Consider the following 24,312-nt stretch of genomic DNA (forward strand, 5'->3'; position numbering starts at 1 on the left):
ATATGAAAAACTAAAAATTTGAATGTTGCCAAGGTAGGTAGATATTCTCTAAACATCGATTGATGAAATCCCGAAGAGTTTTTTGCAATACAATATCAAAAACCCATTTGTTTTTTAATTGCCAGTCAAGCGTGCGCGACACTACTTTCCACCGTTGCATGTGCATACAGTATGGTGCAAATGAAAGGAATAAATTCGTTATTTCGTAAACCGGTGACTTTAAGGAAAAATCCCGAAACAGGTCGGTTTTTATTTTTAAGTTATGATATTGTGGCATATATAGTATACTAGTGACGTCATCCATCTGGGCGTGATGACGTAATCGATGATTTTTTTAAATGAGAATACGGGTCGTGTGCTGGCTCATTTTAAAGGTTCTTCAATTCTCTATTCAGTAATATAAACATGTACATTATTATTTATACAGAGTGTACGACCCATACTCTCATTAAAAAAAATCATCGATTACGTCATCACGCCCAGATGGATGACGTCACTAGTATACCATATATGTCACAATATCATAACTTAAAAATAAAAATCGACCTATCTCGGGATTTTTTCTTAAAGTCGCCGGTTTACGAAATAACGAATTTATTCCTTTCATTTGCACCATACTGCATACACATGCAACGGTGGAAAATAGTGTCGCGCACGCTTGATAAGCAATTAAAAAAAAAAAGGAGTTTTGAATATTGCATTGCAAAAAGCACTTCGGGATTTCATCAATCGATGTTTAAAGAATATCAACCTACCTTGGCAACATTCAAATTTTCAGTTTTTCACATAGTTTTTGAGGATTAAAAATGGCCGATTTCGCAATTTTTCAATTTTTAATCGCTTATATGTCAAAAAATATCAACTTCAGAGAAAAGTCACTAAGACCTTTTCTGTTTGGAATGATCCAAAAACCTAAAAAAATTTTGTTCCATGCAAAAAAAATAATTTTAGGAAAAAAAAAACAAAAAAAAATCTTTAAAAAATTTTTGACCAACTTTGGTCCTGGCAACATGCCAATTTGTTAAAAGGGGTCCTTTTTGAGTAAGATTGTGCAAAAAATCCGAATTAGAATATTTTTCCTAGCGGATGCGCAGTGGCTTTCTGGACTATAATTAAAGAAAACATTTGGAAGACTTTAGGACCGGAGCTAAATAAAAGCGGTATGTATTTTTATTTTTCTTTATTTATTTTGTGTATGGTCCAGAACTAATAGCATCTTCTTGCCATGCAACTGCCCCATATTCACTACAGAAAAAGTCTTTAAGTTTGTCTCTAATTTGGAATCCTTCGTTATTATTAAATCCACCGTGTCGAGCAAAGCGTAGCATATTAGCCTGGCTGGGTTTTTCTTCATTGTCATAATTAAAAAATGGATAATTATTTTCCTCGAGGTAACCATCACGCAGAAGGTTGTGTAAACATCAAGCTGTCAATATTAAATCGTCAACTATATCTGGGGCCACAGCAATAGGTGTATAAAACCGGTGCTGCCCAAAATCCCGACAGCCAAAATCCCGACAGCCAAAATCCCAACGGCCAAATTCCCGACGGCCAAAATCCCGACACGCCAGAATCCCGACACGCCAGAATTCCGACATGCAACAATCCTCGCATAAGTAAAAATTCCGACTTTTGTGTAATACTTTTAATACAAAATACTTTTTTTAGTAACAAAAAATAAAAAAACAGATGGCTATAAACAAAAACAAGAAATAAATGTAATTATATGTTAAAAAGAAACTTATCAAACCTGTCGGGATTCTGGCTTGTCGGGATTTTGGCCTGTCGGGATTCTGGCGTGTCGGGATTTTGGCCATCGGGATTGTGGCTGTCGGGATTTTGGCTGTTGGGATTTTTGGGGTAGACCCGTATAAAACACCCTAAACACTTGACTTAGTAACCCAAAAGCGTTTTCTGTCACACGACGACCTCGGCATAATCTATAGTTATAAATTTGTTTCTCTCTTTCTAATCTAGCCAACCTTCTAGAATAAGGTTTCATCATATAATTACTTAATGCAAATGCTTCGTCTCCAATTAAGAAATGTGGTAATATTACCTGAGTACCCGGTAAATTTTTTGGTGGTGGTATATTAAATCTATTATTAGCAATTTTCTTTCCAATCACTGATTTTTGAAATATGCCATTGTCAGATTCTTTGCCGTAAGAACCAACATCAACTGCTAAAAACTTATAGTTTGCGTCCACGATAGCCAATAATACAATGAAGAAAATATTCTTTATAGTTGAAAAATAGTGATCCACTATTTTTACGTGCTTTGATGCGCACATGTTTACCGTCAATCCCTCCAATGCAATTTGGTATGTTCCATTTATGCCAAAAATCTTGTTCGACACATTTAATAGCTATTTGTATAACAAGGGAGGAAAGTGCTACTTTTAACAAGTAGGTACAATATAACTGTCAACTGTCAAATATAAGTCAAATTATTAATGTAAACATTGTTAAATCAAAATAACAATTTACTGTTTTTTACCATTCTGCAAAATACAGGGTGTTTTATAAATAAACGTTAAAATGTATAGATACTTACGTAATAGAAAATAGATATTATACAGGGTGTCAATAAGTTATATTTCATGAATGAAATACCATGACGTCACTTTTACTTTTACTCCCTAGGGAGGAAAAATATTTTCCTCCCTAGGGAGGAAAAGTACAACTTTGCTCCCTACAATCAGGTCTGGAAAAGTATACTTTCGATAGAGGTAGGTGGAAAAATCGTTTTCTGTAGGTAATGTCATTAATACTGGCAATAATTTATGTTTCAAACACTTAAGTACACTTTTCACAATTCTGGATATGTAAGATTTCTGGAAATGACAATGATCTGTAGCTTTCACCAGTAGCCAAGAATCTGTAACAAAAAATATTATTCAAACCTAAATTACTTTTAATTTGCAGGTGACGAGTGCAAAAAAATGGAAGTTTATTCGTGATGGGTACAACAGATTAAAAAAAAAGTACAAATTAGGCACTGGTTCAGCTGCTCCTCCGAAAAATTTTAAAGAGGAGAGACATCAACAGCTAAAATTTCTTGACGGTGTTCCCAACCATAGAACCGGAGGATCCAATGTACCAACATCGCCAGAAGAATTGCCAAACAATGAAGAAGATGTTGATCTCAGTTTGAAAAATGATGATTGTAATCAACCTACAGATCTCTTATTCGGTAATACCGAAAATGAAAAAATTGACGCCAAATCTGCAGTAGTTGTAAATATTACAGAAACATCTCAGAAGCCAAGGAAACAAATAAAAATTGGAGGTAAACGTAAAATAGACGACAGCTAAATATCTTGAAAGAAAGAGATAAAAAACGAGAGACATTTTTTAAATCAATTGTCAAAAAAAGAAATTATGATGATATAGAAGCATTTTGCCATCACAATGGGGAAGTTTTACGAAATTTACCTCACGTGGAAAAAGCCGAAGCAAAAAAACATTTAAGTATGGTTTTGCCAGACTATGAAATCAAGGCCGCACGAAATGCATGTGCAACTCAAGGTTGCTCAGCTGGATCTAATTGTGCATCACCTCAAAGCTCCTCAGATGAGTTGCCAGGTCCAAGTGTTTCACCACATTACCCACCTTACACACCAGGATCAGTTCACTATCTGTCCAGTGATTTTTTTCCAATAAGTGCTACAGGGACCACACCAGAACCGACAGATTTATCAGCACGGGACAATGAAGAAACTCCATTTTATTTACTTAGTTTATAAACTTGTGCTATAGATACTATACATTTTTTTACAGTATACAGAGTGAGTCTGTAATTTGGAATAAATTCAATATCTCAAATACTAATTGTTTTTTTTTTTGAAGAATGCTCCGACCTATCGATTAGTATTTCCAATTGTCCTTTTTGATATACAATAATAATGTATACAGGGTGTCCCAATTTAGATATATGACGTCATTATTGACTTTCTTAAATGGCAACACTGTCATCGATGACGTCATATCTCTAAATTGGGACACCCTGTATGCATTATTATTGTATGTCAAAAAAGATAATTTGAAATACTAATCGACGGGTCTGAGCATTTTTCGAAAAAACAATTATTATTTGAGATATTGAATTTATTCCAAATTATAGACTCTCTCTGTATAATACTGTTATAAGATAGTTATAAAATTTGATATTGAAAGTTAGTTTTTTGTTTTGACGTATACTTTAAATGTATTATTTAATTTTAGTTACTCACCTTAGAGTTAAAAATAATTTTTCTTCGCCACTAATAGCATTTCTTGTGACTTTAGCATTGATATCATCCTGAATAAAACTGAATGTAAAATTGAACGGTTTTTTATTTAAACGACAGTAGCTTCTGAATATATCTTCGTTGGCCATTAGATGTTTTTTAATGAGTATTGAATAACTTCCTTCAAATTGTCTATTTTTAAATAGAGACCTAGTTGGCTGCCTTTTTCTTTGATAATGCAAAAGTAAAAGATCGTCGTCATCTTCTTCTTCCATCTAAAGATATAACATTAATTCATCGTTGTTCATTGCGTCTGACATCCTACTTATACGACTTTTAATATTATACTATTATAAATTCTCATCGTGCAATGCTGTTGTCGCTGTTATGTAGATGCAGTGTAGTTCTGCTCGGAATTGGTCTGACCGCAGACGACACTGTCGCTGCAGTCTGCAGCCACTTTCGGAATCGTACCTTAAAGTACGTAGAGTAAAATGGCTACTCTAACAAGTAGACTAGTTCGGCTAAAAAGCATACTGGTGTACTCGACCGCTAACTCTACTAATGCAAACAATTTTTTAGTCAATCTCACTACTTTTGTTTGTTGTTGAGACTTAATAGATTGCAAAATGATTTTAAATAAAAAAATATAACTCAGTAGGATTTATTTTAGACAATATTTCCTTCTAACTGTTGGTATTTCCCTCGTATAGCTAATTTCCCACGCCAATCGTCTATTAATATTACGATAAACAGCGCGTAAGAAACAATATTGTCACATACACTAAGTATCTTACTGAGTGACGCTGATATCGGGTTGCCTCCACTAGCTCATTGTTCTTATCTTGTCGCGTGGTTTAAAACCTCTAAAAAGCTTCGAATGCATTCCAAATTATATCCAATCAAAGCTGCCGCACCACAGAGTAGCGTATTGGGACCTACCTTGTATCTCTTGTTTACCGCAGATATACCTACAGCTCTTCAGGAACCACTAGTGGAGAGAAGACCTACAGAAGAAATGATGCTAGGAACATTGCCGACGATACAGAAATCTTGGCTTCACGTGCTGACCCTCTTTATGCCTGGCATCTCCTTCAAGCAAATCTAAACAGATTACAATATTGGTATTTAGAATAGAAACTTAAAGTCAACGAAGGAAAATATATTCATGTTACTTTTACAACACGAAGAGGAGCCTGTCCTCCTGTAACTTTCAATAATCATTAGCCAACGAGATAAAATGCCTTGCTATTCATTTGGACAGAAATCTCACAAGGAGCAAACATATTTGGACCAAGAGAAAGCAACTAGGTGTCTAATTCAGAACATTGGTTAATGGGTCGTTCATCAAGATTATCTCTGGATAACAAGTTGCTGCTCTATAATGCATTAATTACGTCCATCTGGACATATTGGTTGGAACCATGGGAAACAGCCAGTCACTCTAACATCGAAAGCATTCAACGCTTCCAATCAAAAATCCTCCTATCACCTCCTATCATCCAACTATCACCAATGCACCGTGGTACCCCAACAACAGAATTATTCATGGTTACGTTAAAATAGATATGTCACAGGAGGTACGTTACATACATTCCCAAGCTGGAAGACCATGAAAACCTTAACCCCCTAGATAAATTCTAAGAACAATGTAGGTTAAAGGGATTCGATCCACAGGAATTACCATTTAGAGTAAACTTGTAAACTAATTAGATAGGTACTAGTTAATTTCTATATAACTTTTTAATAATTATTGTACTTTGATTTTACCAAATGTGTAAAATCCTTCTTGTCTGAAAGCTTTATTTTCATTAGTAGAGTTACTGATCGAGTAATCCTGACAAATACTAACTATCCCTGCAGTTCTACAAATGAAAACGTAATTGGTCGATTATAGTGGAGTAAAGTAGACTAGTTTGGCTAAAAACTCGATCGCTAACTCTACTATTGCAAACAATTTTTTAGTCAATCTCACTACTTTTGTTTGTTGTTGATATTTAATAGATTGCAAAATAATTTTAAATAAAATAGTTATTTTCCTAACAAGTGCAGAAAGTCATACTTTTCCGCACGCGACTGCAGTTTGTGGAACGACGCGAAGCGGGAGTTCGGCAAGCAGTCGAGTGCGAAAAAGAGACTTTCTGCAAGCGTTAGGAACAATATTTTCTCTACGAGTCTTTAAAAAATGACCAAATCTTAATCAATTAATTTAATTAATATAAAAATTCCACACCTGTAATTTTGAACCAATCAAAACACGTTATTTTGACAGATCACCATGGCAACGGATGTATTTTATCGGAAATTTTTTGCTCGTGGGGTACCCAACAGCGAATTATAGTGGAAATTTTTTGACGTTTACAATAACAGAACATTTTTGACAGACTGGTTTTTATTTGTTTACATAATTAATTTTGATTCATTTTCTATCACTTGTAGTTACTCAAAACCTATGTAAAATTGAAGAATATACTATTTTCTATCTTGAAATGGTATTCCCATGCAACTACAATGAGTAGAAATTACGAATTTGAAAGCCTAAATAATTGCTGACAAAGCTATGGCGCGCTATTAATCTGTTCATGCAGCTTTGGATTTTCAAATGCAAATTTGGTGTGGAATTTTCTTACCGAATACCACGCGAAGTCAAATTAATATCCGGAAATTTTTTTTTGATCATGAATATTTTTAGAAAATTTCCCTCGTCTGCGACTCGGGAAATTTTCAAAATATTCATGATCTCAAAAAAATTTCCGGAAATAATTTGACCTCTAGTGGTATTACTAGTGAAAATACATACACAAATTAATTCTTTGACAAGGTTGTCAAAACCAAAGTTTCAGCATAATTGGTTAGCATGACGACGATCTTGGTTTCCATGAGGACGATTCAAAACCACTGTTATTGTCTACTGATTTGACTTTCGAATATTATGTCAAAATTATTTTATTTCATCGAATTCTCGCGTTAATTTCATTAAAACATGAACACAATAAGATATATTTGAAATAAATTAGTTAATAATATCTAAATATTAGTTTATTGCATGTATTATAATAATTACTTTAAGGCCATATTAACATATCTAAATTAACACGCGTGCGGAACAGTAAAACGCGTGCGGAAAAGTAAAACGCGTGCGGAAAAGTAACACGCGTGCGGAAAAGTAAAACTTTCTAACCTAAAATGCGTGCGTGAAAGGAGACATTTTTGCACGCTCGTAGAAAAAAAAAATATAACTCAATAGAATTTATTTTAGACAATATTTTCTTCTAACTGTTGGTGTTTCCCTCGTATACCTAATTTCCCACGCCAATCGTCTATTACGATAAACAGCGCATTAGAAACAATATTGTCACATACTAAGCATCTTACTGAGTGACGCTGATATCGGGTTTCCCCCACTAGCGCCTTCTTCTTATCTTCGCGCGTGGTTTAAAACCATTGAAAAGCTTCGAATGCATCTATTTCTCAAAAAAGCGGATATTGTGCTCGCGTGAGGAAATAATTTTGTTCAAAATAAGTGTCAGTGACTTAGCGGCTTTTAGCTTTTTGGACTACAGTGCGTGGATAGTTCAAGATGAGGGAGATTAAGTACACTTTCAATAAAAGTAAGTACAATTTGGACATTTTAAAAAGGCTTTGAGGGCAAACTTTAAAAAAAATTTATAAAAATTTTCCTTCATCTTTGATTCATTCACTGATGATTTTTATGGTGCCGGTTTATGACTTTCCCTATTTTATTCATAATTCCATGATTACAAAAATATATTTTTGTATTGTACAAATCTGTACTGATAAGTAAAAAGGTCTTAAGTAAAAAAATATCAATACTGTCTAAGCATTTTACTAACTTAAAAAATCAATAAAAAGCTATGAAAAGGGATCGAATTTCAACACTTTTTAAGGCATTTTTTTAAGTATTAAAATAGAGATGGGAATCAGTCGATTTCTGTTACTTTTTGTCGATTTTTTTAATGTACCAACTAAAAAACTTAGTCGAAATCGATATTTTTTAACTTAAAACCTTTTTACTTATCGATACCGAAATTGCAATACAGTGGTGAACATATTATTAGAGCCACCTCAGAAAATTTTACTTTTTTTTTAATAATGGTATGTAAGTTTTTACTTTATACGGTCCACGTTGCCTTTGAAACTTTAGAAATGGATGCGATGTTTCTGTTTTAGTGATTAGTATTGCATATTGAAGTTTTTATTTCTCCTATTTTCCTTGGTGAGATGTCTTTGGATTTCCCATGATGTTCTGGTACCACTAGTGTAACGAACGCGAAATTTTTACTAAATTCGCAAAAAATAGTATAGACCTGTCAGAATATCATTAGAGAGCAATGGAAACTCACAAAGTTTATTATAACTCTAAACACCAAGAAGACAAAATAATAGGCACACGAGTTGCAAGCTAGGCTGGGCAGCACTGACAAACAATGGCATCTAAGTCACGCATTGCCACATATTATGCGTGTTGCCACTATTGTCAGACTATTTATTGCACTTTCATAAATTGTAACAAGACAGCCAAATGGAAACAAATCCATTAATATATGATACAGCTCAATTATATACCCTTCCTCTAAAACATTGAATTTTACTAGGTGGCTCTAATAATATGATCACCCACTGTACATAAGAGATTGTCGGTGTTTTTTCTATTCTGGTTGCATTTTTCGCAGAACTGCTAAAACGTTATGTATCTTATGGTAAAGATACCTTCTCCATCATGGGAGTTAATATAGTCATTTCTTCTTTTATTCGCAAAATGTTTATACTTATTCCTGTTATACTATTTTCAAGATTAATCTGAGTACCAAAGAGTCAGCCACCTAAGTGTTTCTTCAATTTATATTTAGAACATGTTATCTTGAGCAAAAAAAATTATTTAAAAATTATTTTTATTAAAACTCTTCTCTGCCCAATTGTTTGTACTATTTAGGGCTCACGTTTGAAATTGTCTCCTTCTTTATTTACGTTCTACAATACTCAATCCTTCTTTTTTATTGAATTCTAAGCATTTTCCTATTGGTATTCCCCCATGTTTAACCGTTATTCTCAGCTTTTAAATTCAGTTTCTAAATCGTAAAATTATCAAAATGTAAAAATATGAGTAAGTTAAACAATAACTTAAATATCACATGGGTTTTTAAATGGCACAAGTTCTATATTTTTGGATTTTTGGACATATAGGTCTTGGCCCACCATTAAAAACCAATTTTTACCTCCCTTATGAGATTATTTTTTCAGTTTCCGGGAGGGGTGGATATTTCAGTTTCGTAAATATAGATGTTTCTAAACTTTAGTGCATCCGACAACTGGAGTACCTACCTTAAAAATTTGTCGGACAATTGTACTAGTCGGACATTGTAATTACCAGTTAATTGTAAATATTTTTATCAAACAATCTTGCAAAAATCGGCTGTGAGGGTTTAAATTTTATGACTCTTTATGAAGCATGCGCCCCTCTCTAGGGACGGCGATCTGTGGAATCATAAATAATCATTTTTGGCAGGATTCTTTGACAAAAATACTTACAATTTACTGGTAATATAGTCCGAAATTTTTTTAAGAGTATTCCAGTTGTTGGACGCACCAAAGTTTAGAAACCTCTATATTTACGAAACACCCCCCCTCCTGAAAATTTTCCGAAATAAAAAAATTTTCCGAAATAAAAAAATTTTCCGATTAGACATGAATGACTGAATTAAAAATGTCTCATGAGGGAGGTAATATTTTTTTTTGAAATAGTTCGACCAAGGAATAATACTTTTAATACAAAATACTTTTAGTATAAAATATAAATTGCCTGTGTTTTAGAACAAGTATAAAAAACCGCTAAACGCCGTAAAAATGAGTGGCGCATACAATATTCTAGCTAAATAAGATCTGATATGAATATTACGTGGCGCGAAAATGTATTTTCATTTTGATGCAAAACAAAATTCTAGTTTTATTTTAAAAGATTTTTTCATAATATTTGCTAAATTTGAAGTAAGACGCGCCACAAAAGAGTAAATTTGATACAGTTTGAATTTTGAAACTCTTTTGTGGCGCGTTTACTTCAAATTTAGCAAATATTATGAAAAAATTATTTAAAATAAAACTAAAATTTTGTTTTGCATCAAAATGAAAATACATTTTCACGCCACGTAATATTCATATCAGGGCCTCGATTTTTGACCCTTCGCTTCGTTATCGAACTTATTCGCTACGCACACTAAACAGATACGAAGCGAATACGTTCGATAACGAAGCGAAGGGTCAAAAATCGAGGCCCAGATCTTTTGTAGCTGGAATATTATATGCGTCACTCACTTTTAAGGCATTTAGTGGTATTTTATTCTTGTATCAGGAGTTTTTCAAAGTTATTTATAAGTTAAATGTATAAAATCGAATGCAATGTTTCTCGATTACACGTTAAGCTTTATAAATGGTCGCCTTTGTTGCATTATCTCCCAAATGATCTAGTGTCCATCAAATGTACACTAGATTTTTTTTCTATTCGAAATAGATTGAAGAAAATATTAGGATGGCCGGTAAATGAACTCGGATTGCCCGTTGCCAGATCAAATTAGCGTCGTAACCACTACAACTACATAAACCATTTAGGGAATAATCGTTAATTGGATTATACTTTTGTAGCTTAATACCTTCTAAACGGCTTAACCGATTTTGTTCACTAAACATGAGTTTGAAACGTATTGACAAGTAGTATCTTATGCATCTAAGGTCAAGTATGATAACTGAAGCTATTACAGGAACTATTGAGCTTGAAAAACCGTTTTTCCCATAAGAAATAGATTTGATCATAACTATGAAGCCTATAACTTAACAATTCGAATTTTCCCGGATATAAGGTATACACCGTTAGATTTGTCTAGAGTCCTTCTACAAACGCTCAGTTATTGGCGTAATTCGTAGGTTGAAATTTTGAGTAATTGTCAAAAAACCAAAATTTTAAAGTTTATTTTTTCAGTTTTTCGGCTATACTGAGCCTTGTGTATGTCTGATACTGACAGCTTAGACACCATTTGAAACCTTAACTCAACGCTATTGATTTGGTGTATCTACTGTTCTCCGGGTCTAGGACGTTTCATCGCCGCCGTTTCGATGCCGCCAGTTCGATGCCGATGCCGGCCGATTCATCGCCAGTCAATTAATCGCTATCTGATATATTTCCGAATTTTCGACAGTTACAATTATTAGTTATTTTTAGTATTAATTAGGAATTCTAGGAAATGCGAGATATGACGGCGATTAAATGGACTGGCGATGAACCGGCGGCATCGAAACGGCCGGCGATGAACCGGCGGCATCGAAACGTCCCATTCCGCTGTTCTCCTGTCTCTTCTTGAACCGAATATATATATACCGCCAAAATTATGCTGTTTTGTACTTACCAAGTCCTATAGCTGGCTTATGGTTAGTCAAAACTCACAAACTACACCAGTTCTGAATCGACCCTCACCCCCTCTTCAAACACAGAAAAAAATTCAGATCGGTTTAACTTTTCCACACACGTACATACATACATACATATCCACAAACATTTTCCCTTTTTTAAATAAAAATTAGCTCATATTTCTAAGCTCGGTAACTTTTGAACGGTATAACCGATTTTCAAAATTAGACATGCGTTGGAAAGGTAATGATCGCTTCTATTAGACGCCGTAAAGGTCGGAGTTAAGTTTTTGGGAGTTTTGGGGACAAGAACGAAAAACACACCCTAAATAGGAAGGGCCGTAAAATCCACACCCTTGGACCAAAAAGGATGGTTGACATATGAATGGGTGAGTCTTTTTCTGAACTTTAAGATGGAAGTTGGCCCAATTTTCAATTCAGTCAGATTTAGAAAATCGAAAATTTCGTGTATATATAGTGTCGCGTGTAGGGGGTGTAGGTGTGCGCCACTGGCGAGAACTGCCGTTCTCTGGTAATATATTTATTCAGTAGGTGTTGTATTTCTTCTGGTCGTATTTTTAGCGAACATGTATAACAAAATGTTCATTCTATTCTTGTTAATTTTGTTGCTTTCATGTATAACCGAAATAAAAATTATAATTCTCCTTCTTTTTATTTATTTATTTATTTTATATTCTTTAATGGTATGTACGTTTTTGAAGTTATAGACCATGGCATGAAATTACTTTTCTTTCTGATATAATTTGTCTGTAACTGCGACAAACATATTCAATGTCGCACTTCTAGAATAACGATATGTAGAACAACAATTAATAAGCGACATTTAACAAATAATTATTCGTAAGTGCTTAAAGATATAATAACCTTAATTTTATTTGTCAAAACTACTATTGAGTACTACACACACTACACACAGTCAACTCAATATCGCACAAACAAGAATATTTGTAGACCAAATACCGCAAAAACTTATGAAAAATCGTTAGAAATTATGCAAACATGTGGTGTAGAAATCTATAAATCATTCAATGTCTAGTTCAATAAAATCAGAATAACGAAAAAAGTAACTTATCTCAGTTCATTATTGTTGTAATAAAAATATTACCATAAACACTATTTTAATACGTTTCAACAGAATAATGTTACGGTATATACATAATTAACGGTTTTACTTTAAATTTAATATGCCGTTTTTTTTTCAGATTAGATAAGACTAAAATAAATTAAAGTATATTTTGACTAAAAGTACCTATGATATTTTAAATGACATATTGCTTTTTTCGGGAATATGGAAACTCTGTTAATGATTTATTCTCCATTTTTCTCTTTTAAGGGGATGGGTACGTAGTTTCTGCTCCAATGCTATTCAAATGGGATTCATTTTTTTCGAATCCTGAGAAAACTGGTAAGTATTTTTGAAAAATTTAAACGCAGGATGAAAGATTACTTTATGAGCGAGGGCCGAAAATCCCCGAAAACTTCTATAATGTTTTTTTTAAATAAGTTACGAAAAAGTTTTTTTTTGTTTAAAAAAAAAAAGTTAGGAAAAAGAAGAGAAAAGTAAAAATAAAGTTTTTATTTTTTATTCTAATGGACTTTCGGCCCTCGGTAATAATTTAGTATTTTATTCTTCGTTTAAATTTTTCAAAAATATTTATTGGTTTTTTCAGGTTTCGAAAAAAATTAACACAACGTCGGTGGTAATATTTTCGAAATCTATCTTTGTCATAAAACGCACTCAGTCGAATAGAATATTCTCAGCATATTGTCAGTCAGACAGTGACAATTTTAAATATTTGATCAGGCATCGGGAATATTTTGAGTTGCTGATTAAATTTATATTGATAGTGTATTTGATAAATAATCGATTTAAGACGTGAACTTAATAAAAAGTTATTTATTGTTTATTATTTATGGAAGATCCAAGCAGAGAATACAGCAGGATATATTCAGTGATCCAAGTATCATGTTGCTAAAGATGTTAAAAATTGTAAGCATTTCATAGTAACAATATATTAATAAAAAATCACTTTATCACTTTTCCTCTTTTCTCGATTGATTATTAGTTTTTGTTGTACAGTAGATAAATTATTACAATCACTGAATACATAGTTAGTGAAAAAATGATCATATTAATTAACTGAATTAATAATTAAGGGAATTAATTATACAAGTAACAGTTATCCAAGAACATTCAAAAGCCATCTTTAAAGTTAACGATGACATTGTCAAATAAAGTATACATATCCATACCAGTGAGAATTTTACTACACGTAATTTGCCGTGTAAAGAGAGGAAAAGTAGGGATAGCCGTAAAATATTTGCTAATTATTTACCAATGGCTTTAAGGGGAAAGGAACAAAATGCAAAATTTTGACGCCTGTCAAAATTTTCAATGTATTATAAATGGAATTATTTTTTTTCGAATCCTGAGAAAACTAATAAGTATTTTTGAAAAATTTAAACGCAGAATGAAAGATTACTTTATTACCGAGGGCCGAAAGTCCCTTAGAATGAATCAAATGTTTCTGTTGAATGAGATATTTGAAATTAAAAATTGCACTAAATTCTCTTAGTTGTTCACCCCTGTAACTTATTCAAATAAACATTTTAGAAGTTTTCAGGGACTTTCGGCCCTCGGAAATACCGTAATATTTCATTCTGCGTTTAAATTTTTCAAAACTACTCATTAGTTTTCTCACGATTAGAAAAAAATGAATCCCATTGAAATACCATTGAAGCCGAAAGTTCGTACCCATCCCCTTAATATTTTATTTTTCATTTACTCTATTAACTTTTATTTAAAAAAAATATTCTCTTTTAACATGATTTTTTGATCAATAAAATCAATCAATAATTTTGGATCAATTTAATAATGTCCTTATGTGATTTTGGTCTAGTTCTTTTCATTCTGGAATTTGTCGTTCAGTTTATTTTGTAATGTTTTTTGCAAGATCTTAAGTTTAGTTTGACCGGATAACCTCATCTGAAACTTCTGAAACCGTCTCCACTTTTCTGCGGCATATTTTACATTCCGCTCCTGGGTTTTAAAATAGGGAGAGAGAAGTACTCGAAAAGTAACCGATAGTTGTAGCATGCATGATATGTGACGTCTATTTTTCTGAGCTACTTTTTTGTCCTGAGCTTTTATTCCTGAGCTACTTTTTATATTGTGTCGTATAAATAAAAAAACGTGGTATTATAAAATAGTTATTTATGAAACAGTTCATGAAGTATGCTTTTTGCGAACGCACGCGATGTTTAGAGCACGAGCGACAACGAAGCGAGTGCTATACATCGCGTAAGTTCACAAAAAGTACTTCACGCGCAGTTTCATACAATATTTTATGTACGATAAACAAATAAAAAGTTGTAACTCTTCGTCACTGGAAATCATTTCATATCCTGCAATTTTTAGAACTTTGACATTTAAAAATTCTAACTTCTTTCAAACCACAAAACTGTCAAAACTTTTGTTGTAATTTATTGCTCACATGGCATCACCATGACAACGCGAAAGTTAAGGATTTTTGATTATATGAAAGTATACCAAAAAACAGTGCGAAAAAGTAAATCCCATTTAAAATACATTTTTACTTCACGCACACTTGAATTCCTTCACGCACTGCTATCTATAATGACAGTTTTCACAAACTAAAAACTTATACATAATATGAGATAGAGTAGATAAACAATTCTTTTTCAAATCGTAATGTTAATTTTAAAAACAAAAAGGATTTCCGACGCCAGGAATCGAACCCTACTCGCCTGGGTGAAACCCAGGATCCAGGTATTCTAACCACTATGCAGGCCATTATGGATGTAAGGCACGGAGATATAAATATTTGACATATAAGTTGTAGGGTTTTTTCATCTACTTTCATATTTTATGATTTCTTATGACAGATATTTTCGTTATCAAACAGGCACTATATATCAAAATAAATTCATAGAATCCGTGCTAAAATCACCGTAAAAATACACGACCTCCCAGATTGTTTTGGCTTGGACTATAGCCATTCAGCCAGTCTCAATCAAAAGTAAATGTATTAAAGATATTGCCAATTTGGTAAATCGACTGTTTGACACATTGAAATTAGTGGTAGGGGAGCCCAAGCGGGGATTTTTGCAGTTACTCGAGCGCGTTAGATTATCATATGGGGAGAAACCTGGTGCCCTGTAGATGTACCTCTACCATATATTAGCTCTTAACACAGGGGAGTTTGTTAAGGGGGGCCCGAAAAAAAAATCTATCCTTAAAAATATTCGAAATTATCAGATTAAGATAAGGTAAGTTAAGGACATGCAAAACAGTGTACATTTCAAAAATCTGACGATTTGAGCGGGGTGTAAGGAAATGGGCGAGTTAAAAAGTTTCACAAAAGAAGCGAATAATTCGAGAAATGAACGTAAGATCGAAAAACTAAAAAATACATGTTCAATATTTTTCAAAAATCTATAGAATGATAACAAACATGATCTCCCACGAAGAGGGGTGAGGGGTAAATTCAAAATTTTAAATACAAATCCCGTGATATTTCGCAAAATAAACATTAGATCGAAAAACTGTAAAATACACTTAATCAATATTTTTGAAAAATCTATCGAATGGTACCAAACACGACCCACCACCGAGGTGGGGTGTGAAGTTACTTAAAATCTTAAATAGGAGCCCCAAATTTTTATTCCAGATTTGGATTCTTTACGTAAAAATAAGCAACTTTTATTCGAAACATTTTTTCAAATTATGGATAGATGGCGCTTTAATCTAAAAAAAACCATGGTTGGAAATGAAAAATTAAATTAAAAATGGAAAGTCCCCACTAAAATGGAAAACTTTACTTACACTTTTTTTGGTTTTAGGACCTACTCTTCACAACCCAATAGGTCCCCAAAGCCCTCGAGTGACTGCACATTTAGCATACTTCGCTCCCCTGCTATAGCGAATGACAATTATTACTCCTTATCATTAGATCCTCAAATATAAATATATTCAACTAAATCATGTTATGATGTAAGATTGTGTTATTAATTTATACGAAATATAGTTGAAGTAACTAAAAATATACAAATCACATTAGTGCAACTAAGTACGATTTCCATTTTAATTTGATATACAAATACTAATTACTCAAATCGATATAACAATATGGAAAAAGATTCAGGTTAATTGGTATAAATTGGTAGCTGTAATCCGTTATATGAATGGTCAAAATACTTATATAATGTTTTTCATGTTTAACGCATGGTATTTTCACCAGTTACCATAGGCATTTATTTAAACTATATAGTTCTTGGGCCTAGACTTCAAAAAATCATGATTACCTCCCTTATGAGACTTCGTTTATTCGGTTATTCATGTCATGCCGGACAAATTTTCTAATACGGAAAATTTTCGGAGAGGAGACGGAGAGAAAATGCATAAAATCGTCAACTTTTGAGCGTTCGACAACTGGAGTACCCAATCGATTTGTTAGATTTGATAGAAAGGCCAAAAAATAAACATTCCATTTGAATACAGACTGATGAAGGACCAAGACAATTGGAAAAAAAATTGTACAATCAGCCAAAACCTACACATATACAGGGTGTCCCGAAAAGATTGGTCATAAATTATACCACACATTCTGGGGTCAAAAATAGTTCGATTGAACCTAACTTACCTTAGTACAAATGTGCTCATAAAAAAAGTTACAGCCCTTTGAAGTTACAAAATGAAAATCGATTTTTTTTCAATATATCGAAAACTATTAGAGATATTTTATTGAAAATGGACATGTACCCTTTTTATGGCAGGAACATCTTAAAACCAAATTATAGTGAAATTTGTCCACCCCATAAAAATTTTATGGGGGTTTTGTTCCCTTAAACCCCCCCAAACTTTTGTGTGTTCCAATTAATTCATTTTTGTGGTACCATTAGTTAAACACAACATTTCTAAAACTTTTTTGCCTCTTAGTATTTTTTCGATAAGCCAGTTTTTATCGAGATGCGCCTTCTTTTTTAATATGTTCACATAAAAATTTTATGGGGGTTTTGCTCCTTTAAACCCCTCAAATGTTTGTGTTCGTTCCAATTAAACTATTACTGCGGTACCATTTGTTAAACACAGTGTTTTTAAAACTTTTTTGTCTCTTAGTCTTTAATATAAATTATAAATAAATTTTCAGATTATTAACAGGTTTCTATAATCGTACTTAACCATATACAAATATGTGGTGGATTCTACAAATATTCAAAATATCTCGATAAACACTGGCTTACCGAAAAAGCACTAAGAGGCAAAAAAGTTTTAAAAATAGTGTGTTTAACTATCGGTGCCACAATAATAATTTAATTAGAACGTACACAAAAGTTTGGGGGGTGGGGTGTTAATGGAACAAAACCCCCATAAATTTTTTATGGGGTGTACAAATTTCACTTTAATTTTTTTTTAAGATGTTGCTGCCCTAATAATACCACATGTCCATTTTCAATAAAAAATCTCTAAGAGTTTTCGATATATGAAAATAAAACGATTTTCATTTTGTAACTTCAAAGGGCTATAACTTTTTTTATGTGCACTTTTGTACTAAGGTAAGTTAGGTTTAATCAACCTATTTTTGACCCCAGAATCTGTGGTATAATTTATGACCAATCTTTTCGGGACACCCTGTATATGATGGTCCTGTCCTACAAGAATTAATTGATCCATATAATTTGTGTTGTTAAAATCTATTTATGTAAGGAGGACTATTTTGATCACATAATTTAATTAATTTAGTAGATTTTCATTGACTAGTCATTCCCTGTACTGTCTCACTACTTTGTTTTTATCTGTTTTATTACTTTGTTTTCCTCAAGAAGTTGTTCTAATAATTGTGGTGCCTTTTTAAAACTCTGTTTTAAGTTTACCACCATTGTCTGGGTTGCAGCTTATTTACGTCATCTTCTAACTGTCGACGATTTTCTTGCAGAAGACCATTTACATCAGCGTCAGAGATACAGACACGTTCAAGACGTTGTCACACTTATCATCACAAAAAAAAATGCGTTAAGCACGTATGCCAGCAAGGGACATCGGAGATTTTTTTCATTATTATATAGTAAAAAATATTCATATAAAAAATGTAGACTTGATACGGTAATAAATTAGATTTTAAAGTGAATCTAATCTTGTTGTTTGTTGATTATAAAAAACGAAATATCGTTTTGTAGGTCGTGTTTTTTTGAGAATGTAAACCGTACACTTTTTTATACAACCATCTTTTAGTGACGTATCTGTTGTCCGATTTAAAGCAGTAAAGAGGTCTAGATGCACTCACATCCATATGTATTTCTTTTTTATCTATACCGACACAATATTTTGGACTTTGAAAATTCTACATGGACTAATGGGAAGTAGTGTGAAATTGTTCGTTTTACCTAAAATATTATTCAAGTTAATGCGGGAACGGGCTAGATAGATAGATAGATATATATTATATTGACCAAAGTCTTGTAGATTTATATCTTCGAGAGATATCTTCACCATTTACGTATTTACTATTGTTATGAAATTTTGATAAAAATAAGTTTTCACTGTCTATAAGTATGTGCAATCATGGACATACCAAAATAGATTAAATATGTCCATTCATTCATTAATTAATCAATTATCAATCTGTGACTACCACAAATACATGAATATTAAGATCACGTATTGTGTAAAACCGCATATTTTCAACTTGACCTTCCTCATTAAACTTAACGACCGATTCTCTCAAACATGAATGAAGATCAGAAATCAAGATCAATTTACGGAAAGTTACTTTAATAAGCCAAATGTGAAAGATGCGAGTACAATTAGAGTGACCTTACTTCAAAAATTACGTGCTTCGGCGCTTTTTTGCAACCCGTTTTTATCAGAAAAGTAGATAATATCGATCATTTTGGTTATATAAAGAGAAGAAGAAAGAAGTCATTTCTCTTCTCATATTCTATTTTTTGTTTGTTTTTTTTTGCTAGAAACTTCCTTGAAACTTGGTAAATTTTATTTCTCTTGGTGCAAGAAACAATAATGTTGACTTGGGGATCAATAGATCCTAGTGCACTCTTATTACTCATTTTCTTTTTGTTAACGAGATAGTCCTAGAATGTAGAAAGTTTAGAAGCCCCGAATATCTGGAATATTTGGTACATACATTGAGGTCCACGGGTATTTTTCTTCTTCTCATATTCTGCGTTTTTCTCGTCGTATTCTGGATTCAAGATACTCTTCAACTCAATACCGCCAATAATTTCTGTCAATAAGTGACATCATCAAAGTTAAAAATAATAATGTATAAACATTCTCAATTTCTTTGCAAAACGAAAATGCAGCAGCTGCATAATATTCTGGTTAAAGCGGAGAGTGCAGGAAGAGTCTATACCGGTTTCGGAGATCTTTTCCCCTCATCAGTAAACCCATATCCTCTTCTCTCCGCTTTAACCATTTACCACAGCTTAGGGCCTTCCCGAATTGCAAAGAAAGAAATGTCACGGATGAACTAGGGCCATCTACCAGAAAACAAACTAAGTTATCAATCGAAGCAGCGCAGAAAACGACAATAAATATCGCCTCCGTACCACCAGATTGACAACAGGTGGAATACTTTCTTTGGTTACACCTCCTGAGACTTTTACAATTTATAAGTCATACAGGTGCCAAGAAAATTAAGATGAGAGAATTTTAAATAATTCACAACTCATCTACCCAGCATGGTAAAGCTCCAACAAGAAAGATTCCTTAATACTTAAAAGAGTAAATGAATTAAAAATGTATAAACATTCTCAATTTCTTTGCAAAACGAAAATGCAGCAGCTGCATAATATTCTGGTTAAAGCGGAGAGTGCAGGAAGAGTCTATACCGGTTTCGGAGATCTTTTTCCCCTCATCAGTAAACCCATATCCTCTTCTCTCCGCTTTAACCATTTACCACAGCTTAGGGCCTTCCCGAATTGCAAAGAAAGAAATGTCACGGATGAACTAGGGCAATCTACCGGAAAACAAACTAAGTTATCAATCGAAGCAGCGCAGAAAACGACAATAAATATCGCCTCCGTACCACCAGATTGACAACAGGTGGAATACTTTCTTTGGTTACACCTCCTGAGACTTTTACAATTTATAAGTCATACAGGTGCCGAGAAAATTAAGATGAGAGAATTTTAAATAATTCACAACTCATCTACCCAGCATGGTAAAGCTCCAACAAGAAAGATTCCTTAATACTCAAAAGAGTAAATGAATTAAAAATGTATAAACATTCTCAATTTCTTTGCAAAACGAAAATGCAGCAGCTGCATAATATTCTGGTTAAAGCGGAGAGTGCAGGAAGAGTCTATACCGGTTTCGGAGATCTTTTTCCCCTCATCAGTAAACCCATATCCTCTTCTCTCCGCTTTAGTTCGTTTTCTTACTATTTTTGTAGATCTCCTTATAAAGTCCCAAATGTTTATATTATATAAGCTTTTACTCCTGTCGGCACTTCTCTAGGAAAAACATGTTTTTTTTAAACGGGCTACATACGTCCCTACCCATCTACCCAACTCTTGCATTGGACAACGTTGGGTCCGCCCGTCGGAGTATGTATACGCTTATTGTACGACTAAACCGGTCGGGCCGACCGGTTATTCCAACAACCCGATTTCTTAACCCAAAATCTATCGAGTCGACAGGTCTATGGGGTAATTGGCCAACCTTCTACTCCGACAAAAATTGTCGGGCTGTTCTGTTGTGCCCGATGGTACAGTCGGGACGTGTGTAGGCCCTTTGGTACATTCCGATATTATATCGGACTACTCATCTAATTGAGTAGCGATATCGATTATACTCATCTAATTGTACTAGTGAGTAGTGCTTGATTTTCCGCGACAGTTATCACACTATTGTTATCTTTTGTATGGGTTATTCAAACGTTTGACTTGTCTAGCTATAGATATATTCCTGAGAGAGATATCTTCATCCTTTAGATATTTGCTATTTTATGAAATTTGGATAAAATACAGTATGGTTTTCATTGTCTATATGCATGTGCAGTCATGGACATACCAAAATAAATTAACTAGTCCTATTCTCAACATTAATATCACAAGAGAATGAGAATAAATTGAAAATAATGCAACAGTTTTTCGAAAACTTCTTGCCTGGCTTCACGAGAGTGAGAACAAGTTTGAGAAAAAAACTGGATCATTATTTTCTTATTTATTCTTATTATAGTGTGATATTCCCAAGATTATCTTTTAATACTCACATAAAAAATTCAAGTCGTTGTAAATAAATAAACATTCAGTGACATTTTTCACAATTATTAATATTTTACAACTTGTTATGAACAGAATGAGCTGGTTTAACATATATTAAGACGAATATATCAATAAAATATTAGTTAAAATTATTTATAAATACGCTCTGTATCTGTAGAGTAGGGAGTGTGAGTCAAGTCCCACAGCACTTAGGCTACAATTGACCCATTGTACATCCTCCCAGGGGGTTGTCGTCCTTAGTTAATTATCCATCCTGCCATTTTCAGGAAGGCGGACAAATCACCTGGTGACATCTCCCCTATATCGGCAGGTATAGGCAAAGGATCGCCGAACGCATACTATTGTATTGACGATAACTCCGGACATTCACATAGAACATGCTCGACAGTTTCGTCATCTCGTTCACACCTCCTGCATAGAGCTGTGTCTACTAGCCCCAGTGTGTGAAGGTGTTTTCTTAGTTGACAATGGCCAGGTAAAAAACCAACTGTCAAGCGTAGGTTTTTCCTGGTCATTCTCAAGTACTTTTCTGATGCTGACTTCCCAAGGTTCCTTAGTCTTAACTTGGCAAGTCTACATCCTGGCCCTTCTTCCCATATTTTTACGGTTTGCGTGTGGGAGTGACATTTGACAATTTCCGCGATTGTTGCAGTTGACCAGCCAAAAAGATCACCAGGTCCTAAGAGTCTTAGGCCAGCCGCCTTCCTAGCTAGCTGGTCAGCAATGCGGTTGCCTTTATTTCCGTTGTGTCCTTTAACCCACCTCAGGATGATGTTGTTACCATCCGAAGCTTGGGCTAGTGATTCATGGCACTCCATTACTAGCCCTGATATAACACGTGGTCTGTTCAGGGTTAGTAGCGCTTGTCTGCTGTCTGTGCAGATTATTATAGTTTTGCCGGCTACACCTTTCCGGATTATCTCTTTTGCGGCTATGGAGATACCAACCAGTTCAGTCTGAACTATGTTTGCCCATTCCCCATTTTATAATAAGGTTCAGTGATCTGAAGTATATTCCGCATCCTGAGCCTTCTTCCGTTTTGGAGCCATCGGTGTAGATGCAATATGCATTTGCCACGTTTGACTCCCTATGTTGTCTTGTTTCGATTTTGTAGGGTTTGTCGAAGACAAACGTTATTTTAATTGAGTCGCATCCATGGCCCGAATGTAGCTGGGGCAGTTCCTCCAGCTCACCCCGCCAGAAACGACATCTCAATTGTCCCATTCCTACATAAAGGATAAATACGCTTTTATTCATGAAATAATCTTACCGAATTAGACTCGAGCGGTTAAAATTGCCGATTTGTATTTTCCTCGTGACAAGTTGATATTATCGATCCAGTACTAAAAGTTTATATTGATTAATTTTCTTAAATGTGACAGTTGTCAAAACAATAAAAACAGTTGTAATTAAATAGAAACAAAATACTTAAAAATATTCTCAGTATAATTATGTAAGTAGATTATTCCCAACATTAATATCACAAGAGAGTGAGAATAAATTGACAATAATACGACCATTTTTCGAAAACTTGTTGCCTGGCAATAGACACGAGAGCCCCAAGGGCTCGAGTGTCTATTGCCGAATGGAAACAAGTTTAGGAACAAATATTGAGCTTTTAGTATTTATTCCTACTGTCATGTGATATTTGTAAGGCTATTTTTTAATACTAACATATAAAATTCAAGTCTTTGTATAAAAACATTCAGTGACATTGATCCCAATTACTGTGACAAAAATCTTTCAACTTGTCAAAGTGAATAGCACAGTTTAGCAAAGAGTCAGAGGAAGATATCATTAAAATATTAGTTAAAATTATTTATAAATCCAGTTTTATTCACGAAATAATTTTACGAAGTAAACTCGAGTGCTTAAATTTGCTGATAAGTGTTCTCCTGGTGACAATTTGACATTAGATGCAGAACTAAAAGTTTATTGTGGATATTTTCTTAAATGTGACATTTGCCAAAACTTGGAAACTGATTGCAATTATACAGAAACAATCTACTTAAATAAATTCTTACTGTAATTTTGTACAGTAGAAAATTACCGCTGTAATAATAATCTGATTGGACAGAATTAAATACGTGATGAAAAATCTTAGTACATGATTGGAAATTAAAATAATTAAAAAATAATCTCATTAATTATCAATAATTATCAATCTGTGACTACCACAAATACATGAATATTAACACGTATTGTGAAAACCGCATATTTTCAACTCGACCTTCCTCGTTATACATAATCTAGAACAATAATGAAGATCAAAAATCAAGATCAATTTGCGGAAAGTTACTCTAATAAGCCAAATAAGAAAAATGCGAGTACAATAAGAGTGACCTTACTTCAAAAATTACGTGCATCGGCGCCTTTCC

At 33.5% G+C, this 24,312-nt stretch overlaps 1 protein-coding gene across 1 annotated transcript in view; it reads left to right on the top strand.

Moving 5' to 3' along the window:
* Positions 1-7,683: 7,683 nt before the first annotated feature.
* LOC114338892 (scavenger receptor class B member 1-like) overlaps positions 7,684-24,312 on the top strand; it is a 110,765-nt gene continuing 94,136 nt past the window's right edge. The window contains exon 1 of the mRNA XM_028289522.2: positions 7,684-7,842. Coding sequence (XP_028145323.2) covers positions 7,812-7,842 — 31 coding nt within the window. The 5' untranslated portion in view covers positions 7,684-7,811. The remainder of the gene's footprint in view (positions 7,843-24,312) is intronic.

This window comes from Diabrotica virgifera, chromosome 1 (genome assembly GCF_917563875.1).
Source record: "Diabrotica virgifera virgifera chromosome 1, PGI_DIABVI_V3a".
NCBI lineage: Eukaryota > Metazoa > Arthropoda > Insecta > Coleoptera > Chrysomelidae > Diabrotica > Diabrotica virgifera.